Source organism: Mustela nigripes, chromosome 12 (genome assembly GCF_022355385.1).
Source record: "Mustela nigripes isolate SB6536 chromosome 12, MUSNIG.SB6536, whole genome shotgun sequence".
NCBI lineage: Eukaryota > Metazoa > Chordata > Mammalia > Carnivora > Mustelidae > Mustela > Mustela nigripes.
The window spans coordinates 100,215,708-100,243,256 of NC_081568.1; the positions used below are offsets into that span (position 1 = coordinate 100,215,708).

At 45.7% G+C, this 27,549-nt stretch overlaps 1 protein-coding gene across 4 annotated transcripts; it reads right to left on the minus strand.

The window, feature by feature from the left end:
- On the minus strand, positions 1–27,549 carry GCNT4 (glucosaminyl (N-acetyl) transferase 4). Of its 4 annotated transcripts, none has more exons than XM_059418082.1 (3): positions 26,739–27,549; positions 14,671–14,845; positions 1–4,702 (listed from the first exon to the last, which is right to left on the minus strand). In XM_059418082.1, the coding sequence occupies exon 3, from the start codon at positions 4,699–4,701 to the stop codon at positions 3,340–3,342; it is 1,362 nt and encodes a 453-aa protein (XP_059274065.1). In that variant the 5' UTR covers position 4,702; positions 14,671–14,845; positions 26,739–27,549; the 3' UTR covers positions 1–3,339. The 4 variants fall into 4 exon arrangements, with proteins under 4 accessions (XP_059274065.1, XP_059274067.1, XP_059274066.1 ...); XM_059418084.1 differs by having other exon boundaries at positions 27,368–27,449; XM_059418083.1 differs by lacking the exon at positions 14,671–14,845.

The window sequence follows — 27,549 nt, forward strand, 5'->3', positions numbered from 1 at the left end:
TTTGGTTTTTGGAGCATATTTTATTTTTCAATCCTAGAGAATTAACATCTGCTAGCAGTGTAACACAAAAATTTAACATCAATCTATTTAAAACTCCTATAATGGGAACTATGTTTTTCAAAAATGGTAAAAAACAACACAAAACAAAAAAAACCCCAGACACACAACAAAAACAGTTGTAACATACATATAGTACATCCACTTTCCATTCGCAAAGAAGACTGTCATTTTTCTTTTCGTGAAATTTGTCAAAATATATATGTCTGTATAATATTCACATTCTGGAAGGCAAGAGAAATCTTCAAATTTAACTGTAAATTTAAACATTTTATTTGTGTATGTGTGTATGTATGTATACATATACATATATGTATGTATATACATATGTATATGTACACATATATATACATATATCTTAGAACCAAAACATTAAAAATAGCAGCAACATTGATCTTTAAATATTATAATGTTATAGTAGATTGTTCATATAATGTCGATCTATTTTAGTAGCTTTTTCATTATTAATATCTAATACAACATACAAACTTTAAGGTCCTGGTCTTGTTGCCGAGTAACTTAGAACCTAGATTCCATAAATACTATGCAAAGAATCATTATAAAACACAGACTACAGAACATTTTCTAGACCAGAAAAAAAAATCATACAGAAAGGTTTTAGCGGAAAAATCAGGTCTCAAGGAGGTTCAAAGACATGTAAGGAAACTGCAGGATTCCCAAGGCAAAAGAGATGACCTGACAAGCTCCCTGAAATGTTGAATTGAATCCCAGGAAATATGTCAATGTGGACAAAAAGGCACTGCCGTGTCTTTGTGAGGCCGTGTTTCATTGGAATATGGCATGAAAGTGATTAACAACTGGAAACTTTCCAGAGATAGAATCATTTCTCACCAGGAGGCAAGACACTGGACAGGAGATCAATATTTATTTTCCAGCCTTTACATTTATTCTGATCGCCAACAGCATAAAAAACAAGATTTCAGCAGGACCTTGTGTACTGAAGCCTAGAAGGTTGGAAAAACTGATCCAAGCCACTGGAACGATGTGCTGATCCTGTTGGCTTAAAAAGAACTCCAGATGTGGTAACAGGGATTTCTTTGAACCCAGCTTCATTTACAGAAGTTGCTCCTGCAACTGTGACTTCTTTTATATTTCAAAGGTTTTGCAGAAGTCAATGGTTAGGTCTCACAATGGGGCTGGATCTCTGTCTGCCCTGTGATGAGACTCAGCTCTGGTATTTATTGTTAACAGTTTGTTTTCATTTTCAAACCAGTTCACACACTGTTTTAATTGATTCTCTCTCTCTCACACACACACAAACACACACACGAATGTGTGAGGAAGCCAGGGTATGCATCCAAGTACTATCAGAAAAACAGAGGCTCCCACAGATCAAAATGACTTAACTTGTCACAGACACAAACACAATCAAACTCTAAGTGTCTTCTACAGAACTTAACTCTATCCAACAATTATTTTTTTTATTTTTATTTTTTTTTGGATTTACTTATTTTGGGGTGGAGAGAGGCAGTGGGAAAGAATCTTAAGCAGACTCCTCACTGAGCACGGAGCCCCACACGTGAGGCTCGATTTCATGACCCTGAGATCATGACTTGAGCTGAAATCAAGAATCAGACACTAAACTGACTGAGCCACCCAGGGGCCCTCAACAGTTACTTATTTTTAAGAAGAGGAATTTGGTCATAGTTGTTTCTGGAGAATAAAGTAATTTGAAGGGGGTAGGGGGAAAAAAGAGAAAGAAAAATGAGTTCCAGAGAAGAAGGTGAGAGAAGTGGTGCCACTTGGCTCTCAGTATCATAAACATTTTAAAACCAACAAAGTACATTTCACAGGTAGAACACAGGCACTTACAAAAATATTTACTCTAGTCTTCCAAATAGTCTCACATTGGCCTTGATTACTACATCTTTATGTAGATGCTGAGGCTGACACTGAAACATAAGATCAGCAAAAAATTTTTACATGAGTTCCATGTTTCCTGAGATGTAAAAAAAAATACTACAACCTGTTCTTACCCTGTTCCTGTCCCACTTCACCCCCGGTACAAGACAGTGACATTAAAATAGATGTATATTTGATTCGTCTGGTAGTTTTCTAAGGTGTAGGTTTTACAAAATACCATTAATGAATATTCTTCCTATGTCATTAAGAAACTTAAATTTTCCTCTATCTAAGCTGAGGAGACTTCAGTAGACTTAAATAGTTTTTGTAAATTTAAGCTTGGATTCTACTTGGATAGTTACTGGAGACGTAAGCAAAAATTTTAAATTACCGTAATAGTTAATTTAGAAAGCTGTCATATTTTACAAACCTTTTCGAGAAAATTCAGTGATTCTTAGCTTAATGGTTCCATAAAACAAAATTACACTAATTCCACTATAAAAGAACCCTACATATAAGGATAATCTAGGAGCTAGAAGACTTAGGTTCAACATTTGGGAGTGTAACACTTTGAACTATTAATCAAGTTCTTATATTTAATCAATAATTTTAAAGAACTAATTGAATTAAAAAGAGATCATTCACGAAGCCATTGTGTAACATGATGTGAAAGTCCTACAGATCCCTTTGTTTCTCTTCAGGCACCATTTATCCCAATCCCCTCAGGCCCCACCCAGCCTCCCTGACATTCACCCACTGTAAATGCCCCGCCAACAGAGTCTTTGGACTCTGAACTCAAAGGGTGAGGCACCAATAGGAAAATTATGCTTTGGCAAGGAAGAAATTGGACAATCGTTTGAGCTTTCCTGAGGTAGTGGTTTCTCCTTCAAATATTCTAATGGTTAAGAAAAGTCTAGGGAGCTGAATTAAAAGACAAGTGGAGTGTTGGTCACTGAACATAAACACTACCCTGAAACTGGTGGTTTCAATGGTTACATGATTATCCCACACTCCAACACCTTTTCTGTAGAATCTTGATTGCTATGAGGAAAATGTAAGATATTAAGGTTGCTGTGGGGCTAGGGCAAGCCTTGAAGGCATTGTACAACTCATTGCAATTTGGATTAAATTCCTACGTGTTTCTATAAAAGTACCTGGCATACAGCTGGAGCTCAGTAGTTTCTGAGCTCTGATAATGGACCATTTAGAATCTCTGATTTAGCTCCATAAGGTTACAAGGAAACAAACATAAAAACACCCAACCAAATTCAGGCTAATTGTCGCCTTTGTGCATGGAATTATGGACACCTCGCAAACTATGAGGAGGTTAAGTTCAAGTGGAACCCCAGTATGCCCAGTAGGGCATACAAGTCCATAAGAGCTCTATTTATCAGACACCTTCCTTCTATCATGATTTCATCATGATGTGATTATGGGATTTTTAGCCCTAAGTAAGTTTTTTGAAGATAAAGTGATCCATTGTCTCTGGTGCTCTTCAAGCATTTCCGCCAGGCATTTAATCAAGACAGGATCCACCTTAGAATCAAATTTATTAGCAAACCAATGCCCGTCATTTATCAGCCACCTTAATTCTGCCGCCCCAAAGATACACACACTTCGAAGGTGGGAGCCCGTACATCGTGGATACAAGAGGCCTTCGTGATAGTTCCATTTGACAAGGCGGGTCTTACTCTGCAAGTCAGACACATCTTGGGCTGACCTAGAAATCTCCCCAGGTATTCCTGGTACCCGAATTAAGGTAGCCCAAAAATGTTCATCCGGCGAGTACGTATCTTCAGACCAGGCAAAAAAGTCTTTAACGAGGGAGTTGTTGAAAATGTATTTCACAAATGCCCGACTTAAAACAAAATAAGCACTGCCAACAAATATCTCAATGTTATGAGGGGGGGCTTCCTTGGAGACGTTTGTCCTTACTGGTAGCTTTACATATTCATAAGGCATCTGTCTGAGTTCATAGTGATAAGTGAATCTTTTCATTTTACTGGTTGGGGGTTTCACCGTTTCTAACATATTTGCTCCGTTGAGTTTCTTCAACTCTGATACCAATTCAAAATTTGACTTCAATGGAAAATCTTGCCCACACAGATTGATAACGTATTTCCACCGAACTGAGGACTTGAGGAGGTCTGACAAGCAATTCAGATCGGCCTGGAGTCTGGAAATGTGCGCATATTGCACTGTCTCCAATTTGGAGGCAATGAAAACATTGGAGAAGCACTTGGCTAAATTGTTCATGGCAACTTTGAAGACATCAGGTGACTTATGGTCATAGTGGATGCAGTAAATATTGTGCTGGTGGTATATAGCATGGAGTAGCCTTTCAACCATAATGGCATCTTTGTGAACGACCAAAGAGTAGGCTATGGGGAAGCTCTTCTCCTCCCTTGAAACGGGCTTTTGATGGTACCTTCGCAGGGTCTGATAAATGTCACAGTCACTGGTTATTGCCACGACATCCTCATCATCCAAGTCAATGATGTCTCTCCTTCTTATTTCCAGACTCTTGCCGATTTCCAAAGGTGCCTGTTCATAGACCCCTGAGCAGTTCACGTCATACCTGACTTCATTCTTCACATTAGTGTACCTGTTCCTTACAAAAGGCGAGGTACTCAGGAAGGACTCGACCAAGTAAATATCTCTTTGAGGGAAGAAGAGGCTTTTCACATTTAGAAGCTTCAACAGGGAGAACAGCCACAGAGTTACAAATAAGATGAAAACTTTCTGCTGTGCTGGGTATTTAAAACATTTGAATGCCTTCATTCTGTAAGAGGAAAGAGGAGTAATTCAGTTGAAATATGAGAAAGAGAACTAAGAGAAAATTAGTTCAGTTCAATCAAAATTCACTGGGTAGTACCTTTTACATGCCAGGCAGAATGCTGGGCCCCGTGGTAAATAAGACAAGGTTCTCTCACCATTATGAGAATCCAGAAAAAAAAAGGAATGAGAATATACAGAATGATAGTATTTTGCGGTATCTGTGTTAACTATATCTGAATTGTGAGAGATGTTGGTTACCAAACAGAATGGCCAATTATGTAAACTCCTAAAATATGGGTACTGTGTAACTTTTACTATCTGCATTTCTGCTTAGCGTATTTGGGGAGAGATTACTCCAGTTTGGGCAGAACTGGTCTACACAGTTAGATGTCATTTAGGGGTCAGGGGAGATGCGAATGCCCCACCTGAGCCTAAAAGGGGCATCCATAGTGAGTCTCCCTTCAGATCCTTATGAGATCTAGATCTGAAGTCAGATGGGGAAAGCCCATTGTTACAGACTGCATCTTTATGTCTCTCCCTGACTCACATTTTGAAACCTAAGCCTTGGGGTGATGGCATTAGGAGATGGAGGCTCTGGGAGGTGATTAGAACATGAGGATGGGGCCCTGGTTGATGGGAGTAGTGCCTTTATAGAGCTCCCTTTACCCTTTCACCATGTGAAATATGGATTAATTACATTCACACCATGTGAAAAAGTCTGAGACTAGCCTGCATCTGCCCTTGTGGGACGATCCCCATGACACACAGTGAAAGGGAAATGAGCAAAATGTGTAGCTGTGTACAGTGTGCTCACATGTGCGTCAAAAAAAAAAAAAAAAAAAGTGATATAAATAGCATCTACACCCAAACAGCGCACGTTGGCAAACTTTTCCTTCCTCTGTCACAACCACTCAACAGCGGCCATTGTAGTGGGAAAGCAGCTGCAGATAATGTGTTAAAGAGAGGGCTTGGCTGTGTTCTAATAAAACTTTATTTACAAAAAGGCAGGTGGCTGGCTATTTCTAGAGGGATACTGTATAGACACGACACCAGGAAGAGGAGCTGCTTTGCAGGGCAGGATGGGACAGGATGGGGGATTAGCAGCCTGGGTAGGAAGAAGATTTATTAATCACCAAATATCCTTCTGTATTTGATTTTTAAAAAATGATTATATGCTTTTTTTTTTTTTCCTCAGATAAAAAACAGACTAATCAAATGGAGGCACAGATGAATTTATTTTGGAAGGAGCAGGAGCATCCCAAGGTCTGAGGACAGGAGGGCCAGCTGAGTTCATAGGGCTGCTTCAGAGAGGTTCAAATCCTGAGACCTGTGGAGGTCTGAGGAGTCCGTGTGCAATTTCTTAATGATGAGGGAACTGAAGTCTGGCTGAGGACAAAGCAAAAGCTGACACCGTGCAACCTCCACCCACCCCCAACTCCTGGGTGGGACATATGGGACATTCTTTAGGAATCTCCCAGCTATCTTAATGTTAATACCTTGCTAGAGGTAAAAACCTTGACAATGGTAAGGCCTCAAGGCCTCCAGTATCTTGTAGGTCCTCTTTAGCATATGAAAGTTCTTTTGAAACCTCCCTTTTTCCTTACCTCCGCCCTCACAACCCCTGGGCAGCAGCTCTTTCTGCCCAGAGGGCATGTCCCTGTGCTTTAATAAACCACCACTTTGCACCAAAGATGTCTCAAGAATTCTTTCTTGGTCATCAGCTCTGAACCTCACTTACATCCTAAAACTTCATCATTAACACATATCAGTAAATCTTACATGAGGACATAAATCCTTGTTCCCAATTTCCTTAGAATTAACAAGCCATTTGAACCTGATTTATTTTTTCATATTTCTTTACAGGTCAATTGAAATAGCTCTCCTGGGAAAGGCATGGCACGTCCACCTTCACTGGAAAGACTTTCGTTAAAGAACAACACCTTACTGACAACAAACTGTCCTCCCCAATACCACCACAGCCTCTCCCAGGTGGGTTTCTCTGGGGTCCTGTTTCTGAACTGCTCTTCTCACACACTCTGTCCCTAGTTCTCTGGACTGTGACACATTGCTGACACCTTTGTCTCCAGCCTCACCTGCTGCCCAGGCTTCTGACATGAACGTCCAGTTGCGTGATGGACATCTCCACATCTCCACCAGATATCCCGCAGGCACCCTACCTCCAATGAATCCCAGACTGAACCTGACATCTCCTCTCCTGTGTTTTTGTGTCAGTGTATGGTGAGACCAACCACTCAATAACCCAAGCTTGACATGTGAGAGCCAGAGTCTGACTCTTATCCACATTATCAGATCATCTCATAAAGACCATCCCTTCTTCTCCAACTGCATTAACTGATCAGCATCCAGGGAATGCCTGCCAGGCTTGTGGCCCTGGGTCTCGGCTTTCTGCTCCCCTGAAGCAAACTGAAGTGGGTTCCATACACTCAGGCTCAAGCCCAAGGTTCCTGCCAGTTGTTACAGAGCATGGGAGAATGGACTCTGGATACACAGGGCCACACAAACTGCTTGAGCATGCACTCAGAAGTACGTGTTGTGATAAAATTTGACTTACAAGATTTATCAGTCCCAAATCAACCTATCTCATCATTGTCCTAATGCATGGTAAGTAGGCATACATAGGAAGGAGCTTAAATAAATGGTTAGGATTAGAATGAATCCTACCCAAAGTAAATTTTTGCTTTTTCGTTTCTCCCTTTATTGGTCTAAGGGATCTCTACTTAGCGTCCGTTACTAGTTCCCCTGATACACAGTGGTATAATGAAAAGATCCCTCCCTCTCTTCTTTCTTTCCTCCCTCCCTTCCTCCCTAAGATTGTATTTATTTATTTGAGAGAGAGAGAGAGCATGAGTGGGTAGGAGAGGGAGAAGCAGGCTCCTTGCTGAGCTAAGCAGGGAGTCTGATGGTGGGACTTGATCTGGGGACTCCAGGATCATGACCTGAGCCCAAGGCAGACACCCAACCAACTGGGCCACCCAGATGCCCCAATCCCCTTAAATTTCTAGAGAGGCTTTGAAAGACTTCCAGAGTTGTTGTGGTGCTTAGGATGTACCATGTAACTATCATCTTCACGTATACATAAAAAAGCAAAGGCTGGCTCCCTGTCCTGTCACCCATTTCCAGGGGCTCCTTGCACCCAAGCTTCCCCATCCTTCCTAAGAACCCCTGGAGCACACACTTCCTGATTCCAGTCTGGTGCCTAGAAAGCCTGATTTGAGGTAGGGGGCATGGCTGCCTGCCCAGAAAGGGAAGGTGACTGGGCACTGGTGGCAGGGGCGCTGTGAGAAGTCCTGTGGGAACTGGCTCTGGGTCGCATGTCTGAGCTTCACCAGCCAGGGATGAAAGGTGATTTTAAAGCAACGAGGGGAGGGAACTGGGACAGCCCAGGCATCTGGCTGTCAGATTCTTCTTCTCCTTTCCTACTCTGGGAATCTTTAAGGAGGAGAGCTCCTTACGGATCAGCCCTAGACATCAGGGGAACCAAGCAGCCCCCCAATACCACCCTGTCCCAAGTCATCGGGGGAAGTGTAAGCCCTTTGGTGTGAAAGAACTTTTGTCAAATCCTGAAAGGGACTGTGGGCCTCTTCCCGGCTTTGGTGAGAATCTCTAAGGGCACGAAAGCCTCAGGAAGTGAGAAACCACAGTTTCCGACCGTGGCTCTGCTTTCCTCTGGAGAGAATCTGTGTGTGACACCCATGGGGAGCCACAAAGGGTACAGGTGGGCTGCGGGCAGGTACCTGCCCAGTGTGGCACCTGCCTCAATCCCCTGCCACCTGCAGCCTGAACTCAGGAGTCCCCAGGATGGGAATGAGCTCCTGAGGTCTGAGCAGACCTTGCTGGGGTCAGGCTGCAGTCCTGTGGGCCACATGGTTCCTAGGAGACGAGTGTAACGACGCCACCTTCTGCAAACACCCAATGCCGGCTGCTTCCTTCTTCAGGCCCCAGGAGCAGGAAGCAGGCAGGCGTTTTGCTGCCAGGAAGTAGTCTGATAATTACATTACAAATAAGTGCCCACCCACAGGAGAAGGGGTACTTCACCCTCCACCTGCCCAGACAAGTAAGGAGCCCGGTCCACTGCGGAGTTCACTGCCACACACGGGGACTAGGGAGGAAGACACAACTGAGAAGGACGTGATAACAAGGCTGGCTCGCTCTAGTTCAGCAGAAATAAGGTCTTTTTGGATAATTCAATAAAGAACCAACAATGATGGTGAATGAGGCCTTTTCCATAAACCCTGTTCTTTACCCCGCCTTTCCAGGCACTGTTTACAGCCTTAAAAGAAACAGCAGGCGCACAAAACATACACCCAGCTAAGTGATGATAATTGTAGTCAGGGCTAAGTGGCTACAACCATTAGCAGCTCTTCCTCGAACCCTCCTTAAGTCAGCAATCTCAAAACCCAGGACTGCCAAATAGCGCATGCTTGCCTTCCCGAGGGAGGAGGGAGAAGGAAAAATCAGGACACCGAGGAAGCGGCTGAGGACCAAAGCACTGACTCTGGTTTAGCTTAGGGACCAGGAATGAAGGATCTACCATCCGTATTTGCAGATTAGGTGTTCTCTGCTCCCTCCATTCTCCTGCCTCTCTTGCTCCCTCCCTGCACACCCACACTCCTCTCCAGTAACTCAGATGCGGAGGGCAGCGCTTGGGAGAGATAGTACGAAGTCGGGGAGAGGCTTCAGGATATTTAACCTCTGAAGCCCAGTTTTCTTGTCTCAAAATGGGAATGAGAAATCCCCTCGAGCTGCTGCGAGGGCACAGGAGCCCCTGCATGTGAATGGGGTCACCCCACAGAGAGGCACAGTGTACCTGACACCTGTGCCCATCGTGCCTGACTCCAAACCTTGGGGTTTCTAGTACATTACACAGGATGCGCTGACAGGCAGACAATGTTAAGGAAATGACTGACCCCTTTTCTGACCAACACAGGAGGTGGAAAGGACAACAGGGGAGCAGCCGAGAGCTAAGACCTCGCTCGGAGGCTGCACCAGAAAGGCGGATGCCACAGGGGTGCCACAGTACACGTCCCCTGCTCCAGCCACACAGCTGGGGCTTCTGCCCAGAGGAGGCCCTCCACTCATCTCAGAAACAGCCTATGGAGCACCTGCACCCTGGGCAAGTTGCTCAAACTCCCCCATCTCTGTGTCCACATCAGTACAAGTCTGCTAATCACAGCAGCCTCCTATAGGGCTCTGGAGGTTAAACGGGGTAAGGCATGCACAGTCCTGACACGGGACTGCCTGGCCAGTACTGGCTGTGGCTTCATCTTCATCATCATCTTCACCTGCATCACAGTCACCTGAACGAAGAGCTACCCCATCCTCCTCTGCATTGACTTCCTTAAAGATCCCGCCCACACCTCTGGTTTACTGTCCTTTTTTTTTTTTTTAAGATTTTATTTATTTATTTGACAGAGAGAAATCACAAGTAGATGGAGAGGCAGGCAGAGAGAGAGAGAGGAGGAAGCAGGCTCCCTGCCGAGCAGAGAGCCCGATGCGGGACTCCATCCCAGGACCCTGAGATCATGACCTGAGCCGAAGGCAGCGGCTTAACCCACTGAGCCACCCAGGCGCCCCTGTCCTGTCTTTTTAATCTACTTTCCATTTTCCCATTCTGACATAAATTCAATGTTTTAGAATGGATGCCTGAATGCTTCTAGGTACTCTTTATTAAATTAATATCAGCATTATTATGAACGTAGAGTTCCCAAGGAGTCGTTACATGGGGCAACGTTCTAGGTCCTCTGCATGTGTGCAGCCCTTCAGTGGATCTATGCGGTGAGCATGACCTTCATCCGTCTTTTACAAGACAGGAAACTAAAACCCGTGGGGACTGAGAAATCACCTAAGGTTATACGGAGCTAGGATCCCCATCAGTTGAAACTTGAACCCAGAGCATTGTGTTCCTGGGATGCATTCTTAACCCTCTAGGTAATACTAATACTGTCTCTTGGAACATAACGTTTTCCACAACAGTTTCAGTCCTTGAATAAAATTTCTCATTACTATGTCTTACCTGACCGTCCCAAAGCTGAAACAGGAAATGAACATCAAATCACCTCACCCTGAGACCCCTCCACCCAGTTTAAGGGATTCCGTACATGGAGAATTAGCCTGGAGCCTTGCTGGGGGAGGCACACACTCTGTTCCTGCGGTCAGAGGCTGGGGCAATCCAGGAGACCAGTCAACCTTCCGGCCATGGAACCCATCAAAGGAAAAGCAAGCTAGCTCACTTGAATTCTTGTCTTATATCCCGTCACTGACGATTTACTTGGTCTGGTTGGGGTTCTCTGAGAATAACTAACTAGTTTAGCAAACTTTCGGGGCGAAATTTCTCTCTGCATGAAGAATATCCCCCCTGTGGGGAACCCTTTAACTTCTTAAACGTGGTATCATTACATGTTAGCGTGAAAAATGGGATTTGAGAGTTGACTGATTTAGAAATGTCAGGATTTTGTTTGTTCCTAAAGCTTTACAAAGAAGAATCATCATTTAAGAACATTAATATAAAGATGAACTCACTATAAATAAATAAATAAATAAATAACCTCCTCATCTAGCTGAGTAAGCTAAGGTCCTTCTACCACAGCGTTTTGATTTCATTAAGGTCATTGATTCTGCCCTGGGTAACAGGCTCATCATCAAATCGAGAGAAAGTTTTGGAGAAGACCATCAGTGGGAGGATGACTCACCCAAGATGCATTTCTCTAACACCCCACAGCACCTGCAGAGTCAGTAAAGGAGCAGAAAGGCAAGGCTCTTGCCCAGCTGACCTAACATTCTCATTGTTCTAGAGGGAAGACAGCAAAGGCAAGTAATGATCAGACCGTGAGTAGGTAAACAGTAACCACGAAAAAGACAAGAATGACGTGACTCCGGCCAAAATACGATACAACTAGAGGACAAATCCTCAAATAATTAAGAGGTTATAGGCTCCAAAGGGAAAAGAAAGTGTTTTTCCGTTCTGTTTATAAAAGTAAACACTTCCATTTTAAAAAAATGAGAAAGACAAGTCTAAAGAAGAAAATAAAGCTCACCAGTAATCCAACCGCCTGCCAAAAGCATTCTGTTGGCCAGGATGTCCTTCCAGACTATTTTCAGTAAAAAGACACTGCTGTGGGCTTGCTTTTTTAACTAGGAGTCTCGCTATTTAGGTATTGTCTTATCTGTTTCTTGCATTTCACAATAAACTTAAGTCCTATTCTAAACTGTGTCCATAATTGTTAGAAACTAAACCACTTCTGAGGTCAACATACTCTTCTATGGGGAAAAAAAAAACCATTTCAATAATAGAATTTACTTTTCTGGGCCTTCTTCACCAAAGCTTAAATTATCGCATAATTCCTGCAGAAACCTAGAAGCAAAATCCTAAAACTGACAAGGACTTTAATGGTAATGGAGTTCAACTTCCTCCTTCTCTAGATGAGAAAACAGAGTCCTAGCCACCATTTTTTTTTTTTTCCATAGCAATCATTTAACACCGTTTTATTCTTGTGATGCCAGGAATGTGTTTATTCTGTTATGTACACGTTTGTACATCCAACTGCTCCCCCTGGAGGGCCTGGACAGAGCGGGGACTTTAATTGCCCAGGATTTAGAGCCCTCATGGTGGTATTCTGTCCAGCCTGGCTCGGCTGCTCCCTCAACTCAGACTGTTCAGGTCAAAGTCAATAAAAATCATCACGTTCCCAGATTCAATGGACCCATGCCTGTCATTTCCTAACGGTCTATCCTGAGCACTAATACTATTTGTGTTACTTATTCCACTCAATAAACCTACTAGGTCTATTATCCCTATCATTCATTCTTTATCCCCCCATCACTGTGCCCATTTTTCAGATTAGGAAATTGAGACACTGAAAGTAAACAGCTAGTATAGGGAGGACAGGATTTTCAACTCTAGCCTAATTTCAGAGCCTATGGTATTAACCACAATGCCAGGGTGCCTCTCCAATCTCTTGGCAGGAGTAGAACCCTGTTGGTTCTACATCTAAAATGTGTTTTGAATCCACCCACCACCACATCCACGCCATTCCACAGGAACCACCCAAGGCCAAGCCATCATTAACTCGTTGCCTCTAAAGGAAATAGCTTCCTCACTAGCCTCCCTTTTGTCCCTCTAATCCATTCTCTGTAATATAGCCAAAAGAATCATTTCAACACATAAATCAGACTGCTCTCCCTCTCTAGTCCTACTCCCCCCCGCCCCCCCCCACTTAAAACCCTTCACTGGGGTTTTACTGCACTTGGAATAAAACCAGAAATCCTTTCCATGGCCACAAGGCCCAGCCAGTTCCTGTCCTTACCTTCCTCTCTAACTGCATCTTATTCTGCTCTTCTTGCCCATACACTCTAAGCAACAGCTGCCTTCTCGAAGTTTCTAGAATGCCAGTCCCTTTCCTGCCTCAGGATCCTTGCACTTGCTGTCCCCATGTTTAGACCATTTTTCTCTGGATCCTGGGGTTACTGGCCCCTCACCGTCCTTCAAGCTGTAGGAGAAATGTCCTTTCCTCTGGTCCTCTCTGATCACCCTTCTCTAGTCTTTTTCCTGACTGTTGAATCCTTATTTTCTTTCAAGCACTCATCACAGCAGCAGTAACTTTGTTTGCTTGTTTATTTCTGTCTCTCTGACAAGCCTTGGTCTTGTTCTAGGTTCAGATCCAGGTACATACCTAACTGGCACAGAGTAGTCATTCAGTGGGACAAAATCAGAAGAACCAAGTTCTAGTCTGGGCTGTGCCATCAAAAACTCCTCAAGTCAGGGCCTGAGTGGCTCTGCTGGTTGAGTGTCTGACTCTTGACTTCCACTCAAATAATGCTCTTGGGGGTTGTGGGCTCGAGCCCCTTATGGGGTTCTGCACTCAGCATGGAGCCTGCTTATCTCTCTCCCTGCTCATGTATGTGCTCTCTCCCTCTCTCAAATAAATACATAAATAAAACCTTAAAAACAAACAACTCAACTCATCCTGGCAAGTCATTTAATCTCGGGTACATCCTTACTTCCCATGTGTTACATGGAATAATGTTTTGCTATCCGGCAACGAGATCATGAAGGTCACAGGCATGGACCTCTCTACTCAGGCACAGGACTGCAACCAGAAGAAATGGTTTCTTGGGAAAACTGGGAAAGGCTCCATACGTTGCGGTTTGGTTTTCTTTTTCTGAAATAGCACATGCATTGTTTCCTGCATTCTGACATTCTAATTTTTTTTTTCTCACTCCCTGATGACATTCTTTTTTGCTAATGTCTGGTGCAAATATCGTTCCTGCGGACACACACCCATCTTGGATTTTGAAAGACAGGAGAATAGTTACTCTAATCAGAAGCTGATTTTTCTTTTTCCCTCCATCTGCTCAAAATTGTTTGAAAGACTGACAACCAAAGAATTCCTTTCAAAGCAACCAGTTCTGGGCAGTTATCATCGGCTAACCAGCTCCTGTAAACTCCGTGCATGGCAGAAGCTGTATCAGTTCCCCTCGGTTCAGTATCTTTACGGGCAATTCTCCAGACAGTGTAAGACTGCAGTGACACGTTAGAGCATCCCTAAGGGTCATGTCCCATGCAGAGCAGGATTGAGGACACCACAGCAGTGCGACACACAAAACACACCCTCAAACAGGGTCTCTGCCCGCACTCAGTAGCACTCAGTTGCTCAGACTGTCAAGCTAACACTGCCTGGGTGCAGGAAAGCGGACCCTCCTCATCGGAGGGGAAGTGGATGGAGGCACCTGCAGAACTTGTCACAGCTAAGAGTTTCGGTCTACAAGTAGGAACTCTATGGTCACCACCTTCGAGACTGAAGGTCTGAATGCAAAAGGTAGGCATGAACATCAGGGTGTCAACACTGATTAACACTGTTAATTCTTTCAACTAGTAACTTCACTGGAGTTTCTTCATTTTGGGGAGACTTATGGGGGTCATTTAAAGTCATAGGAGAAACGAGCAATCCATACCAGGCTGTATTTACCAGATGGTGGTCCCCCAAGGTCATCAGAAATCTGGGCTGCTGCAAAAAAGTGCAGAATTCAGGCAGGTTTTTATAGTCACAAAAATTGGGAGGTGGCCAACTTGGTTCTGGCTTTGGTGCATCTGGTCCACAGGGCAAACATCAAAAGCTGATTGTGTATCCTGCTGGGCAAAAGTACTGGGGTAAGTCTTTAGCAGGAAGTCTAAAGGGCCATAAATAATACTATCGAATGAAGTTTCTATTTTGTAATGATTTGTGACCCTCATTATGTTGCAAGACATTGAGAGATTTTTCTGTAGAAAAAACCAAAAATATAAAAAGGGTGGGATTTCAAAATATCTACACCCTTAAATTTTAGCTTCGATGGAAATGGCTTAAATAAAATGCTTCCTCCTTTTTAGATAGAAAATATTACCCCCCAAAAGTTAATTAATGGATCTGACCTCTGTCTCTCAAGCTTTATGAACAGCAATGTTACATTCCTTTCTTAGTTCTTCTCTTCTCTGCCTTCCACACTTAGCCGGACACAATACAGAGCCAAATATATTTTTTATGTTCTAAATGTAAAATGTGGGTTGAAAATATCTTGGCTTCTTTTTCTACATGGAAGAAAAACTGAACCGAAAAACATTTGTGTCTTTCTTTAAAATGTATGCTAGAAGGAGAAAAAAAACGTTCCTCACCCAAGGTCGGCATGTAATTTCACCCCCCAGAAATTTCTAAAAGCACTTATTTGGTTTATGTCTACCTCCATATTTTATACTGTCCAGAATTAATTCCTCAAAGGTTAGGTAGCAGCCGATGAGGTATAGTAACTCTGATTTGCATGTGTGCACTTAAAGTGGAATCTTTAATGCCCGTAACCACATCACAGAGGCAGCACAGGGATAAACAGATGTGAATGAAGGATACGGATGGCAGAGATGGCTAAAGGCCAGGCCACAACTCTCTGTGAATGGATTAGACACACTCTGTTTTAAATAATCAGAAAAGTGTCTTTGTGTGTTTTCTGTGTTTCGTTGATGTGGTGGGGAGCTGAGCTGGAGACTTCAATATGCTTTGGGACTCCACTAAAAAACCCAAGACCAGCTACCCTAGTGTGACTTCATCATTTCACAAAGATCTGTGCTTCTTGGTTGAAAATGTATGTACATTGTGTGTGTATAGACACCACAAAGTTAAGACCCAGGAATTTAAAATTAAGATAAAGGGGCGGAACAAATACAGTCTGCAGTGCCTGAAAAAAGTTCTGACCAAAGAGGAATTTCCAAAAGCAGGGATTTCATGTGAAATGTCTGCAGAAGTCCAATCTAGAAATGACTTTCGGAAACTCTCCAGTTGGCATCTCCTACAAGGATGCATGCTAGCAACGGTTTTAATTAAAATAACATGTCTCAACATACAGGTTTATATTTGAAGTTAATACCATGAAAAAGTAAAAGATTTTTTAGTTCAGAACAGTCTAAGCAAACATACACACCCAACTACACAGAATGCAAAAACAAGAACCAGACTCCTCAGATTTCCACGTGGATTATAAAGTAACAGTCATTAAACCGGTCTGATAAGGGTGCCAGAACAGAAAACAGCTCAGGGAGATGAACTCGGAAACAGACCCAACAGGTAAGGATGTTGTCTACAGATCTGGTAGAGATGGTCAGTTGCGCCCCAACATCCATCCTCCCTCCCATCTTTTTTTTTTTTTTTAAGATTTTATTTATTTATTTGACAGACAGAGAGATCACAAATAGGCAGAGGGGCAGGCAGAGAAAGAGGGGGAAGCAGGCTCCCTGCTGAGCAGAGAGCCCGATGTGAGGCTCCATCCCAGGCCACTGGGAATCATGACCTGAGCCCAAGGCAGAGGCTTTGACCCAACTGAGCCACCCAGGTGCCCCCCCTCCCTTCTTTTTTTTTTTTTAAACATTTTATTTATTTATTTGACAGACAGAGATCACAAGTAGGCAGAGAGGCAGGCAGAGAGAGAAGAGGAAGCAGGCTCCCTACAGAGCAGAGAGCCCGACATGGGACTCGATCCCAGGACGCTGGGATCATGACCTGAGCTAAAGACAGAGGCTTTTACCCCCGGGGCCACACCCTCTGACCCCCCCAGGCGCCCCCCCCCTCCCTTCTTTACTGAGGACCCCAACATCGTTGCTGGCAGAGATGTACCCCCCCCACAGCCTTTCCGTTCAGCCTCCAATGTAGAGGAATGGTCAACGCAGGATACTGTATGGTATCTGGAACATTCTTTACAGGAGCCTGATTCAGGGGGAGGTATGCCATTTTGTACTTTTTCCCCTTTGCTCACTTTTCTGCATGGAACTCTGACATGATGGTTAGAGTTGCAGTAGCCATGTTGGGGCCATGACGAAAAGGTCAAGGAGTCTCAGAGACCTCAGCCCCGAAATCCTCAAACCACTGAACCAGCAGCAGGAAACACCCACTCTGCCTTCTTGTTACATGAGAAAAATAAGCCCTTGTATGTCGAAGGAACTTTGCAAAGAGGCACTTTAAATGATGACCATATGAAAATGGCAACGCTCGACATACAGACACAAACACACAAGCAAGATGAAGCTGACATTTATCTAGGTTACAACAACTGGTTACAACTCCTGTACGACAGTACAATCCTGTAGATGGTCAAGTGTGAAATTCTAAGTCTCAGGTGATGTGACCTTCTCAACTGTGTTCAGAGGCAGATGCGGACTTCGGGTAAACATTTGAGCAGAACAGCCCCCCTGATTTACCAAATGAACTCGGATATTGGCACCCCCATGCTCACCCCACATCAGGTAGGCACCACTCAGCTCTTAGCAAACCTCTGCTTTGCAGGGTTCTAGCCACAGGCAGGGGGGCGGGCCCCATGATCCCTGAAAGTCACCTTGCAGGCAGCCTGCCTTCTGGTGTGCTTATGCATTAACAGGCTTGTTACCTATTAAGGAAGGTATCAGTACCACGTAGGGTGACCATGTTGCATCATGCTTCCCTCCCTCAACCGCCTGACCCCATTCCTCTCTTCCCTGCCGCTCCTGAACCCCTGCATCTCACCCTCCTGCTTTCTACCTCTGTGTACAATGTAACTGGTTTGGAAAAAGCAGTTGAAGCCAGTGGTTCTGAATTTAAGTCCTGACATCACCAAGAAGCTGTCACCAGCCTAATGAGTCCTCTGCCTCCTTCCCTGAGAAGGTGGGCCAGGGTGCTAGTATACGGATGCTGGGATGACTAACTGAGCACACGCACTGAGCATTCTGACAGGAGAGCAGACAGGCATATACACGGCACAGCAGTAAGGGGTCAAAAACATTTACACGAGCGACAGCTGTAGGAGGAGCACCAAAGATCAGAGGCCAGCGGCTGTTCTGCAAGCTAGGACTGGGCTTCACCCCCAACCTGCCACCAGCACGCCTGCACCCAGAGACCACCTCTGAGAGGCAATGGCCAGATTGCAGCCGCAGGGCCGGATGGCTCAGAAGCCATACCAAAGGTTTCCGCAAGGAGAAATCAGCCTGTGACCACTGTAATATTCTTACAACTTTTCTGTAGGCTTGGAGTTTTTCAAAAAGGATCCCCCCTGCCTTTTTAAGTGGGAATCATAGGGTAAACAGGACTGTGCAGGATTCCAAGCCTTCAGAAGTCCCTGCCTCCAACGGGATTCAGGCAACTCATTTTTAGTAGCATGATCTTAAACCTCTCTGTAAGTCTGGTGCCACTGCTATCTTCCTTCCGCAATTATAGGTTCCAAGTCTTCTGTGGTTCACTACTTTGCTATAAAAAATATCTTCTCTTTTGTTGTTCCATATTTGTTGGAATCTAGTAATCTAGTGATCATAAAAATATTCTTTCTTCTATTATTTTATTGTGGTTAAATATACTTAACATAAAATTTACCATTTTGATTATTAGTGCTAAAAAAATCTTAATCATAAAAATATTCTTTCTTTTATTATTTTATTTGTGGTTAAATATACTTAACATAAAATTTACCATTTTGATTATTAGTGCTAAGAAAAAAAAAAAAATCTCTGCTTCTTGGTTTGTCCTAGAAAAGCCATTCCATAAATGTTGGAGACGACATGGGTGGATGACGGTGGACAAACAGATGGAAGGATGGATGGGTGGATGGATGGACGGATGGACGAGCAGATGGGTGGACGGACAGATGGATCCAGTTAAAATTTCAACCATTTTTAAGTTCTGCACCATTAGATATATTCATGCTGCTGGACAATCATCACAACATCCACCCACAGAACTTTTTCTTTTTCCCCAGCTGAAACTTGGTACCCGTCAAACACTAATTCCTTGTTTCCCCCTTTGGCAGCTCCGGGGAAACATCCCTCTGCTTTCTTTTTATGTATCTGATTCCTCTAGGACCCTTGGAGGAATCATAGTGTCCATCCTTATTGTACTTAACATGTCTTTGAAGCTCATCTATGCTGCAGTGTGTCAAAAGTTTCTTCCTTTCAAGGCTGAATAATACTCAATTGTATGTACACCCTGCACTTTGACCATGCGTTTGTCCACGGACACCTGAGTGGCTTCAGACTTTTTTTTTTTTTTTTTTTAAAGATTTTATTTATTTGACAGGGAGAGAGCACAAGTAGGCAGAGAGGCAGGCAGAGAGAGAGGAGGAAGCACGCTCTGCGCTGAGCAGAGAGCCTGATCTCCCAGGACCCTGAGATCATAACCTGAGCCCAAGGCAGAGGCTTTAACCCACTGAGCCACCCAGGTGCCCCCCAGTCTTTTGACTATTACGAATAATGTTGCTATAGACAAGAGAATACAAATACCTATTCATGTCCCCGTTTTTACTTATTTTGTGTATGTTTTATATATACCTTCATCCTTATATCCTATTTCTATCCCCCTTCAGCTGGTTGCCCATCCACCCAGCCAACGTTTACTGTGTGCCCACCACGTGCCAGGGAGGGGCTTTGTTAGAATCTGGAGAGATAGGCCCAGAAGCTGTCCTGCCTGGAGGAATCCAGAGAGAAGTAAATAGTGAGGTCCTAGGTGACCTGACAATACAACCCAAGAAATCCCAATTTTTTATACAATTTTACTGGATACAAATATTTCAGAAAAGGTAAGTCAGCAGCTAGCATGGAGAAATGGTTCTTGTGCTAAGGGATTTTCTTGCACAGTGGTGATTATATGTTCCTCCTTTTAAGGATCTCTTCCCCAGTTCCACATCCCTTCCTTCAGCTCTGTAATCTCCATAATCTCCATAGAAGTGCCCCCCCGCCCCGCCCCCGCCCCTGCCGATCTAGTCACTGCAGCTTAACTGGTGTCTGCCTGGTGTGTCACTTCACTTCTGTCTCCGGACCCATCTGTGACTACATTGAGCTCTGGCCGCCTGTGGGTAGGGCAGGGTGCTTGCTGGGAAGACGAAAGGAAGGAAGAACCGGGTGGAAGACCATGGCTGGCCAGAGCAAGCCCCTCCTTGCTGCACTCAGGTGGAATGTACAGGGGGTGGTGGTGGTGAAGAAAGGACACATCTATGCAAATATTCCAAACATGCCACAGTGATGCAAAGGAGCAGAAGGAAGAGAAAAGGAAGCTTGGCAAGCCCAGGAGCTATGGTAAGCCTAGTTCTTCCCGGTCGTGGGCACAACTGGCCACCCTCTGCTGCGGTCTGAATGAGCGGCTATCTGTCATGGGCTGTCTGGATCTGAAAAATGGCTGGGAGAAATAGCAAGGTTTGCAGAACCTTTAGAAATAGGTCCAACCTGTATCCAAGAGCAGACAGGCTGATCGTCTAAGTCTGAACATAGACAGAAAGCTCTCCTCCAAAGGGTCGGGTGGCAGGGGTGGGGGTGTGTGGGGGAGAAAAGCAACCAAAGAGCGAGAACTACACAGTATTCCTGGAGATTTACTTGAGGGAACAAAGAGCTCCCTTACCACCAGGCACTTTTTTTTTTTTTTTTTTGGTTGCCTCAGTAAGGGAGAACATCCCATCAAGAGACGTTTGGAAGCATCTTGGAGAAGGAAAAGGGGGCTTAGATTTTATTGAGCCTTTTGCAGTTAGGTTTAAGGCTAGTGTTTCAGTGCAGGGGGGAGGGTTGTGGGAGAGGGCTCCAACAGGACTGAATAAGGATCATGACTAAGATTCCAGGCACTTTTTCTGTGCTCGAGCAACCATGGCTAAAAGCATTCTTGCCATCAAGTTGTTTTGCTTTTTGCATTCTTAAACTTTTTTGGTGCAATTATATGATCTAATTTTAATTAACTTAAGAATCTCCCTTAAGAATCATATGTGAACAAAATTCAACATTAAGGAAATTTTAAATAACCTGAATCTCTTGTCTAAAAGTGAGCTTTAGCACAGAAGTCAGGCGGTCTAGAGCTCGGCCGTGGCAGTGAGGGGTGGCGTGAAGCACAGAGAAATGACAAGGCACAAGTATCACTTCCGATTACTTTGAAATTTCTGTCCTCTTAATCTGCCATTACATAAGCCGAAACTTACCTCTGTGTTACCTACATGAAAAACCCCTAAGCTGACAGTATAAACAAAGCAGGGAGAGGGCAATCCTCATCATGGACATGTAGTTCCTGACTGTGTGTCGGCAGGTGACTATATGGGATACTGGGCTGTGGGTGGTGGGTGCTTGCGGGTGGGGACACCGAGGCTGGAGTCAGAGAATATGGTCCTCACGGAGCAACCCCATGAGGGATGTTTCAGAGCAGCTATAATTTAAATGCAAACAATGATGGGGCCGATGACAATTCTTCAGATGTCAGCTGCACAAGGACTGCAAAAGATGCCAACTTTTTAAGCCTCATTAACTGTAAGGAAGGCCTCTAACAAAGATACTCACATCGTTATTAATTCCTCTGGCCAGGACATCAGCAGCCAAATCAGCAGAGGACACAAAGGTTTATAGGAAAGAGGGCAGAAGGAGGATCCAAACAGATTTAGACAAACTTGAATCAGGTACGATGCAGTTTAATGCTGATTAATACAAAGACTAACATGTAGGGCCAAGAAATTAACTGCACTTGTACCAGATGGAGAAATGGAGTTTAACAGGAGTATTTGCAGAGAACAGTTCAGGGTTTGGCAGACTGTAAGTCTGGGAGGAGTCACAGTTTGTTGGATAGGAGACTGCCAAAAGATTTTTTTTTTTTAAGGCAACAAATGCAAAGCGAAACCCAAATCAGTGTGGTCCTGGACAGTATGAAAACCACAGAGCTGCAGAACATAAGGCCCAGAGCACTCTTAGAAAGCATCTTCCGGACACCTGGGTGGCTCAGTCAGTTAAGCGTCTGCCTTCAGCTCAGGTCATAATCCCAGTGGTCCTGGGATCCAGCCCCGAGTTGGGCTCCCAGCTCAGGGGGGAGTCTGCATCTCCCTCTCCCTCTGCCTGGCGCTACCCTCTGTTTGTACTCTCTCTCTCTGTCAAAGAAGTAAATAAATAAAAATCTTGAAAAAAAGAAAGCATCTTCTACTGGGCTAGACCTTGGGGCAGAGGAAGGGATGGGTGGTGTCTGGGTACAACCCTCCACAAGGGTACCGACTGACAGAAGTGAAGCAGAAGAGTGACCACAGGAGGGAAATGGAAGGTCAAGACTGAAGAAGTAAACATTCCAGAGGAATAAAAGTTGGCTCCAGGGGCGCCTGGGTGGCTCAGTGGGTTAAGCCGCTGCCTTCGGCTCGGGTCATGGTCTCAGGGTCCTGGGATCGAGTTCCGCATCGGGCTCTCTGCTCAGCAGGGAGCCTGCTTCCCTCTCTCTCTCTCTCTGCCTGCCTCTCCATCTACTTGTGATTTCTCTCTGTCAAATAAATAAATAAAATTAAAAAAAAAAAGTTGGCTCCAAATATTAAAAACACAAGCTGCGGGGCCCCATCCCCAGAAGGTCCAATTCAAAAGATGTGAGTGGTCTTGGAATTTCCATTTCTAAGTTTGCAGGGGATGCCGGTATGGCCAGTCCAGGGACCACACTCTGAGAGCAAGTGTTCTAAAAAGAAAATTGTAATTCAGAAAAAAAAATATGTATTTCTGAGATTTTACTAAGATACCATGGCCATTCCCTGATAAGTTCAAATTAGAGAGAATTTACTAGTTTTAAAAGCCCACACATTTATTTTGAAGATTATGCTCTTTTTAAGATTTTATGTTGCTGAACTCAAGTTCTACCTTTACTTCTGACCCTTAGTGTTTCTTATTAGTTCAGCTTCATAAAGCAAAATTTTGCTTCTGTTTCTGCTTTATTTTCTGACATTTTATACGGCAGGCAGTCTCCCTTTGGTCTTCCATGCCTCCTGTCCTGTGTATTATACTCAGCAGGTCAAGCTTCATTACATATTAAATGTGACCTGTTTTTATCAAATGGTATCTGGCTTCCCACATCTTCTAAAATAGTAAATTTTTAAAAAAGATTTTATTTATTTATTTGACAGAGAGAGAGAGAGAGAGATCACAAACAGGCAGAAAGGCAGGCAGAGAGAGAGGGGAAAGCAGGTTCCCCACTGTGCAGAGAGTCCAATGCGGGGCTTGATCCCAGGACCCCGAGATCATGACCTGAGCCGAAGGCAGAGGCTTAACCCACTGATCCACCCAGGCGCCCCTAAAATAGTAAATATTGATCCAGTCCTTTCCCCCAAGAGTCCACACTGAGCCCACCATGCCCAGGGGCCCATTAGGTTTCAACCCAGCTGCATTCAATTCCTGATTAATTTTATTTGATTTTACATACTTGAAGCTTTGGCCTTTCGATCCCAGTAGGAAAATTACCAGCATATGGGATGCATATAAAATGACATGCAAAACAATGCAAATAAATACAAAACATACACCTTTAAATTGTTTGGGAAAAGTCTGTAAGCTAGGACATTGATACTATCTGCTTTGCTTCTCTATAGTCTGGTGAACAGCGACCAGGTTCTTCTAATACCATTTATTTTCCCTGGCCCCCAGCACCTGACACTTGTTAGCGTGCTACACAGAGGACGTGCCTTTGCCTGGGAGCCAGGTAAATGGGATCCAAGCCTTAACTTCGCCACTGTTTGGTTCTATGGCCTTGTACAAGTTCTCGAAGTTCTCTGGTTCTCAGATCCTACAGCTGGCAATGATGGAAGGGGCACAATCACAATAAAAATACCAGCACTAAGGCTTACAGAGCACCCACTAGGGGCTGGCGCAGTGTACACATGCACACAGCGTGTCCACACTTTGCATGCATGACTCACACACACTCCCCTCACAACAGCCCGGGACAGGGTACCATAAAGGCACCACGCAGGTGTGGCGCTACTTCTGGGCCCGGGAAGCTCGGCCAAGGCCACACGCTCGGGAGGTAGTGGGACGGCGGCCAAGTTTGGCTCCAAGGGCCCCTCTGCCCTGATGCTGCAGCTTTGTGACACAATTCCCATCCGTGTTTTCCTAAACACGAAGTTTGCCTAGCCTATGAAGTAAAAATTTAAATTTCATGCTCATTTGTGCTTCAAAATATTGTTTCTGTAAGACAGGACTTTGATATCACAATCCCGCACAGACTGTTTTTCCGGAAATGGACTCCAGACAGCCTTTCCTGCCCACTGGCTCCATCCCATTCACATATAAATTATGTGTGAGGCTCTCTCATCTTAAAAAAGCCATTCCGCCGTCCTGCCTCTCTCTTGAGGAGTGGCTTCCAAGAAGCTAAGCATGGAGGCCACTGCCAGTGCTCAGCCCATACCACGCCTCACCCCACGCAGGGTGCTCACTCCCCGTGGGCTTTGGGAGAGACACGCAGCCTGGCTCTCACCCTTCCCCATGAAGGTAGGGGCTCTGTTCAGGCCTGCACCCCTGTCCCATCCACCCCAGGCTTTGAATAGTGCCCCAACACAGACACAATCAACCAAATCTATCTTTCCTCCAAACTCTACCCCTCTCTAATGTTCCCTCTTTTGTAAATGGCAGCAACACCTGCTCAAACCTGGAGGGACTTGCCCTGCCCTGTCCTACACAAAAGTAGTCACCAAGTCACTCCAGGGTCTGCCTTGAGTCTGAGCACTTGTGTAACCCTACTGCCCCTGGCACAGCCTAGCCCACTAGGCCTCTCACACCCTTGCAACAGCCCTGTTTACCTTTCGGGAACCTTAGATCCACTCTCAGCACAGCAACCTAGGAATTCTGAATGGAAATCTCACCAGGATACCCTCAGCAGTGAAACTGTTCAGAGGATGTATTCCACATATCAACCCCAAAGCATGGCATCATCTTTTCCAATGGACTTCTCCATTCCATGAACTCTCTGCTAGCTCTCCTCTGTCTTAGGGCACACCATTCCCTGGGGGGAGAATGCTTGCTTCTTCCTTCTCCTCCCCGCTTTGCCCTTAGTGTAAGCCACTCCCACCCACCCTTCAGGCCTTCTGACCTTAAAGCTCCCCAAGAAGGCCTCCTGTCTCTATCCCAGACTCAGCGCATCTGCTCTCCCACAGCACCCAGCACTGGCCTGACCCACAGTAAATGCTCAAAAAACCTGGACCGATAAACCTGGACGGATGAATTGATTTTTCAACCCTGCATCACATAATCTCACTATGTTGCTGTTTTCTTCCTGCTTCCCAAAGGAAGAAGGAAACTCTTTGAAGCAGACACAGTTACACTTCTGATATTGGTGCCAAGATAAGCCCCAGGTCACCAACTCATACTCCCCAAACCAGCTCCGGAGTCAGTGATTCAAGAGAGGGAGGGGGAAGAGAGGAAGCTGGGCACAGTCATGCATACTCTCTACTTGGCACACCTCCCCCCAGCCATGATCTGAGTTCGTTCAAAGGCAGATTGCTAACTATTTACTGCTTGCCTGTCTTGAGAGTACTTCCTTAGCATGATGTCATCAAGTGCCAACTTTGACCTATTCCCCAATTATGCCATTCACCCCTACCTAACTCTGCCGTGATTATTCTGGCACTTAGCAAATTACTGTAAACTTTGGAATGAGTACAAGTACTAAACAGGAGGGGAACCCTCCCCAATTCCCCTATCAGTTTTTGAAAGTTACTACCATACAACCGAATTCTTTGGCTATTGTTTATACGCTAATAAAAGAAGATAATACAACAGCATCCTAATTAGTGATTTCTCAGACAGTACCTGATCCTTAGAAAGTGCAACACAGGAAATGTTCTTTGCAATAATTAACTTATTTTTTTTAAGATTTTACTTCCTCAAGACACCATCAAAAAAAGCTGTCAAAAGGGACACTGGGTTCTAGAACGCCTTAGGCTGATAAGTAGTTTAATAAAGGCACGTTTTGGGGCGCCTGGTTGGCTCAGTGGGTTAAAGCCTCTGCCTTCGGCTCAGGTCAGGATCCCAACCTCCAGGGATGGAGCCCCGCCTCAGGCTCTCTGCTCAGTGGGAAGCCTGCTTCCTCCTCTCTCTCTGCCTGCTTCTCTGCCTGCTTGTGATATCCATCTATCATATAAATCTTTTTTTTTTTCATGTAAATAAAATCTTAAAAAAAATAAGGGTACGTTTTACGCGTGTAGGATCAAAAAGGGTGACTTCTATGCCTACCAAACTGCATGGATACTTAATATTATTCCTGATTCCCTTAGTATTCTGGTTTGTTGCTCTTCAGTTTTACGGATGAGAAGAGGACAGAATAAGGGCTTAAGGGCTGACACCACCTCTTCGCATGCCCAGTAAGGGGGTAAAAGCCCAAGTTTCCCAGGCTACAATGACCCCGAAAACCTCCCAAAGACAGGAAATTCAGTTCTAAAACTTAACGAGCAATACCCGTTCACTCGCCCTGTTCGCCTAAGATGGTAAACTGACTTGAGTGTCCAGACCTCTTGGCTCGGATGCCCGGAGGCTCCTAGCCTGCCGGAGAGGCGCTGCCACCTCGCCGGGGGAACGTCCCGGTCAGCTCTGCGGCAGGAAAACTTGACCTTAAAAAAGCGCAGAAGCCAGTCCCTGGGAGGGCACCGCCGGGAAGTCCGCCCCGCAGCTTCCGACCCCCAAACTGGTAAGACACCCCCACTTACCCTGCCAAGCACCTAGTCCTAACAGAGAAGCCACTGGAGCAGCCCACTCCGGAGCACCGCATCCGCTCCCGCCCACTCACCTCCCGCCTACCCCGGGCGAGGACGCCCACGGCCGGGTCTCCCGCAGCGTCGCTCGGCCCGAGGCTGGGGCGAAGCTGGCGGGCTAGTCGGGAAAAGCGAGCGTCGTGACCCTGCCTCTCGGCGTCCCTCGCCTGAGCGGTTCTTCCTGGCGCCCCGGCCGGGAGGTCCTAGATTGCGCGACCACCGCCTCGGGAAAGGGCGCATGCCGGAGCCGCGTCCTCACCGCTTCGGGAGAGTCTGGGGAAACCCTGGTGCGCACACGCCGCGCGACTCCCGGCCGCCGCGCGGGTTCCCGAAGTTGCGGCGTCCGCTTGGCGCGCGGCGGGGTCGCCCACAGTAGCTCCGGGCTCCATCTGCGCGCCGACACCGGCAGGCGCGCAGCCAGGCGGGGGCTCAGCTCGGGATCCCGATGCGGCACCCCGGGGCCGACGCCCCAGCTCTCACCCCCGAGAGCAACGCGGCGCCCAAGTTTTCCCCAGCGGGAAAGTGAAAGTCTCGAGGGGGTAAGGGTCCCGGCGTCCCGGCCACCCCGCGGCTGGGATCCGAGCCCCGCACCCGCCACCGCGGGACAGCTCTGCTCCCCGGCCCCGGGCGTTCCTCACTGGCCTGCGTGGCCAAGTCGACTTACGAAAGGGAGCAGGGGAGCCCCGAACGCGGGGTCCCCGCGGCTGCAGAGGCCACCCCGGCGGGGTCCGCGAGCTACGCTCCGGGATCCCGGCCTCTCTGCGGCTGCAGCGGCTCGCTCCCGCCTCCTCCCCTTTCGCCAACTCGGCGGCGCGCCCTGCTAAGGGAGTTGCTCTCCCTCGGCCG

Coding starts and splice junctions, on each gene's coding strand:
- GCNT4 (XM_059418083.1), bottom strand. CDS start 4,701: ATGAAGGCATTCAAATGTTTTAAATACCCAGCACAGCAGAAAGTTTTC.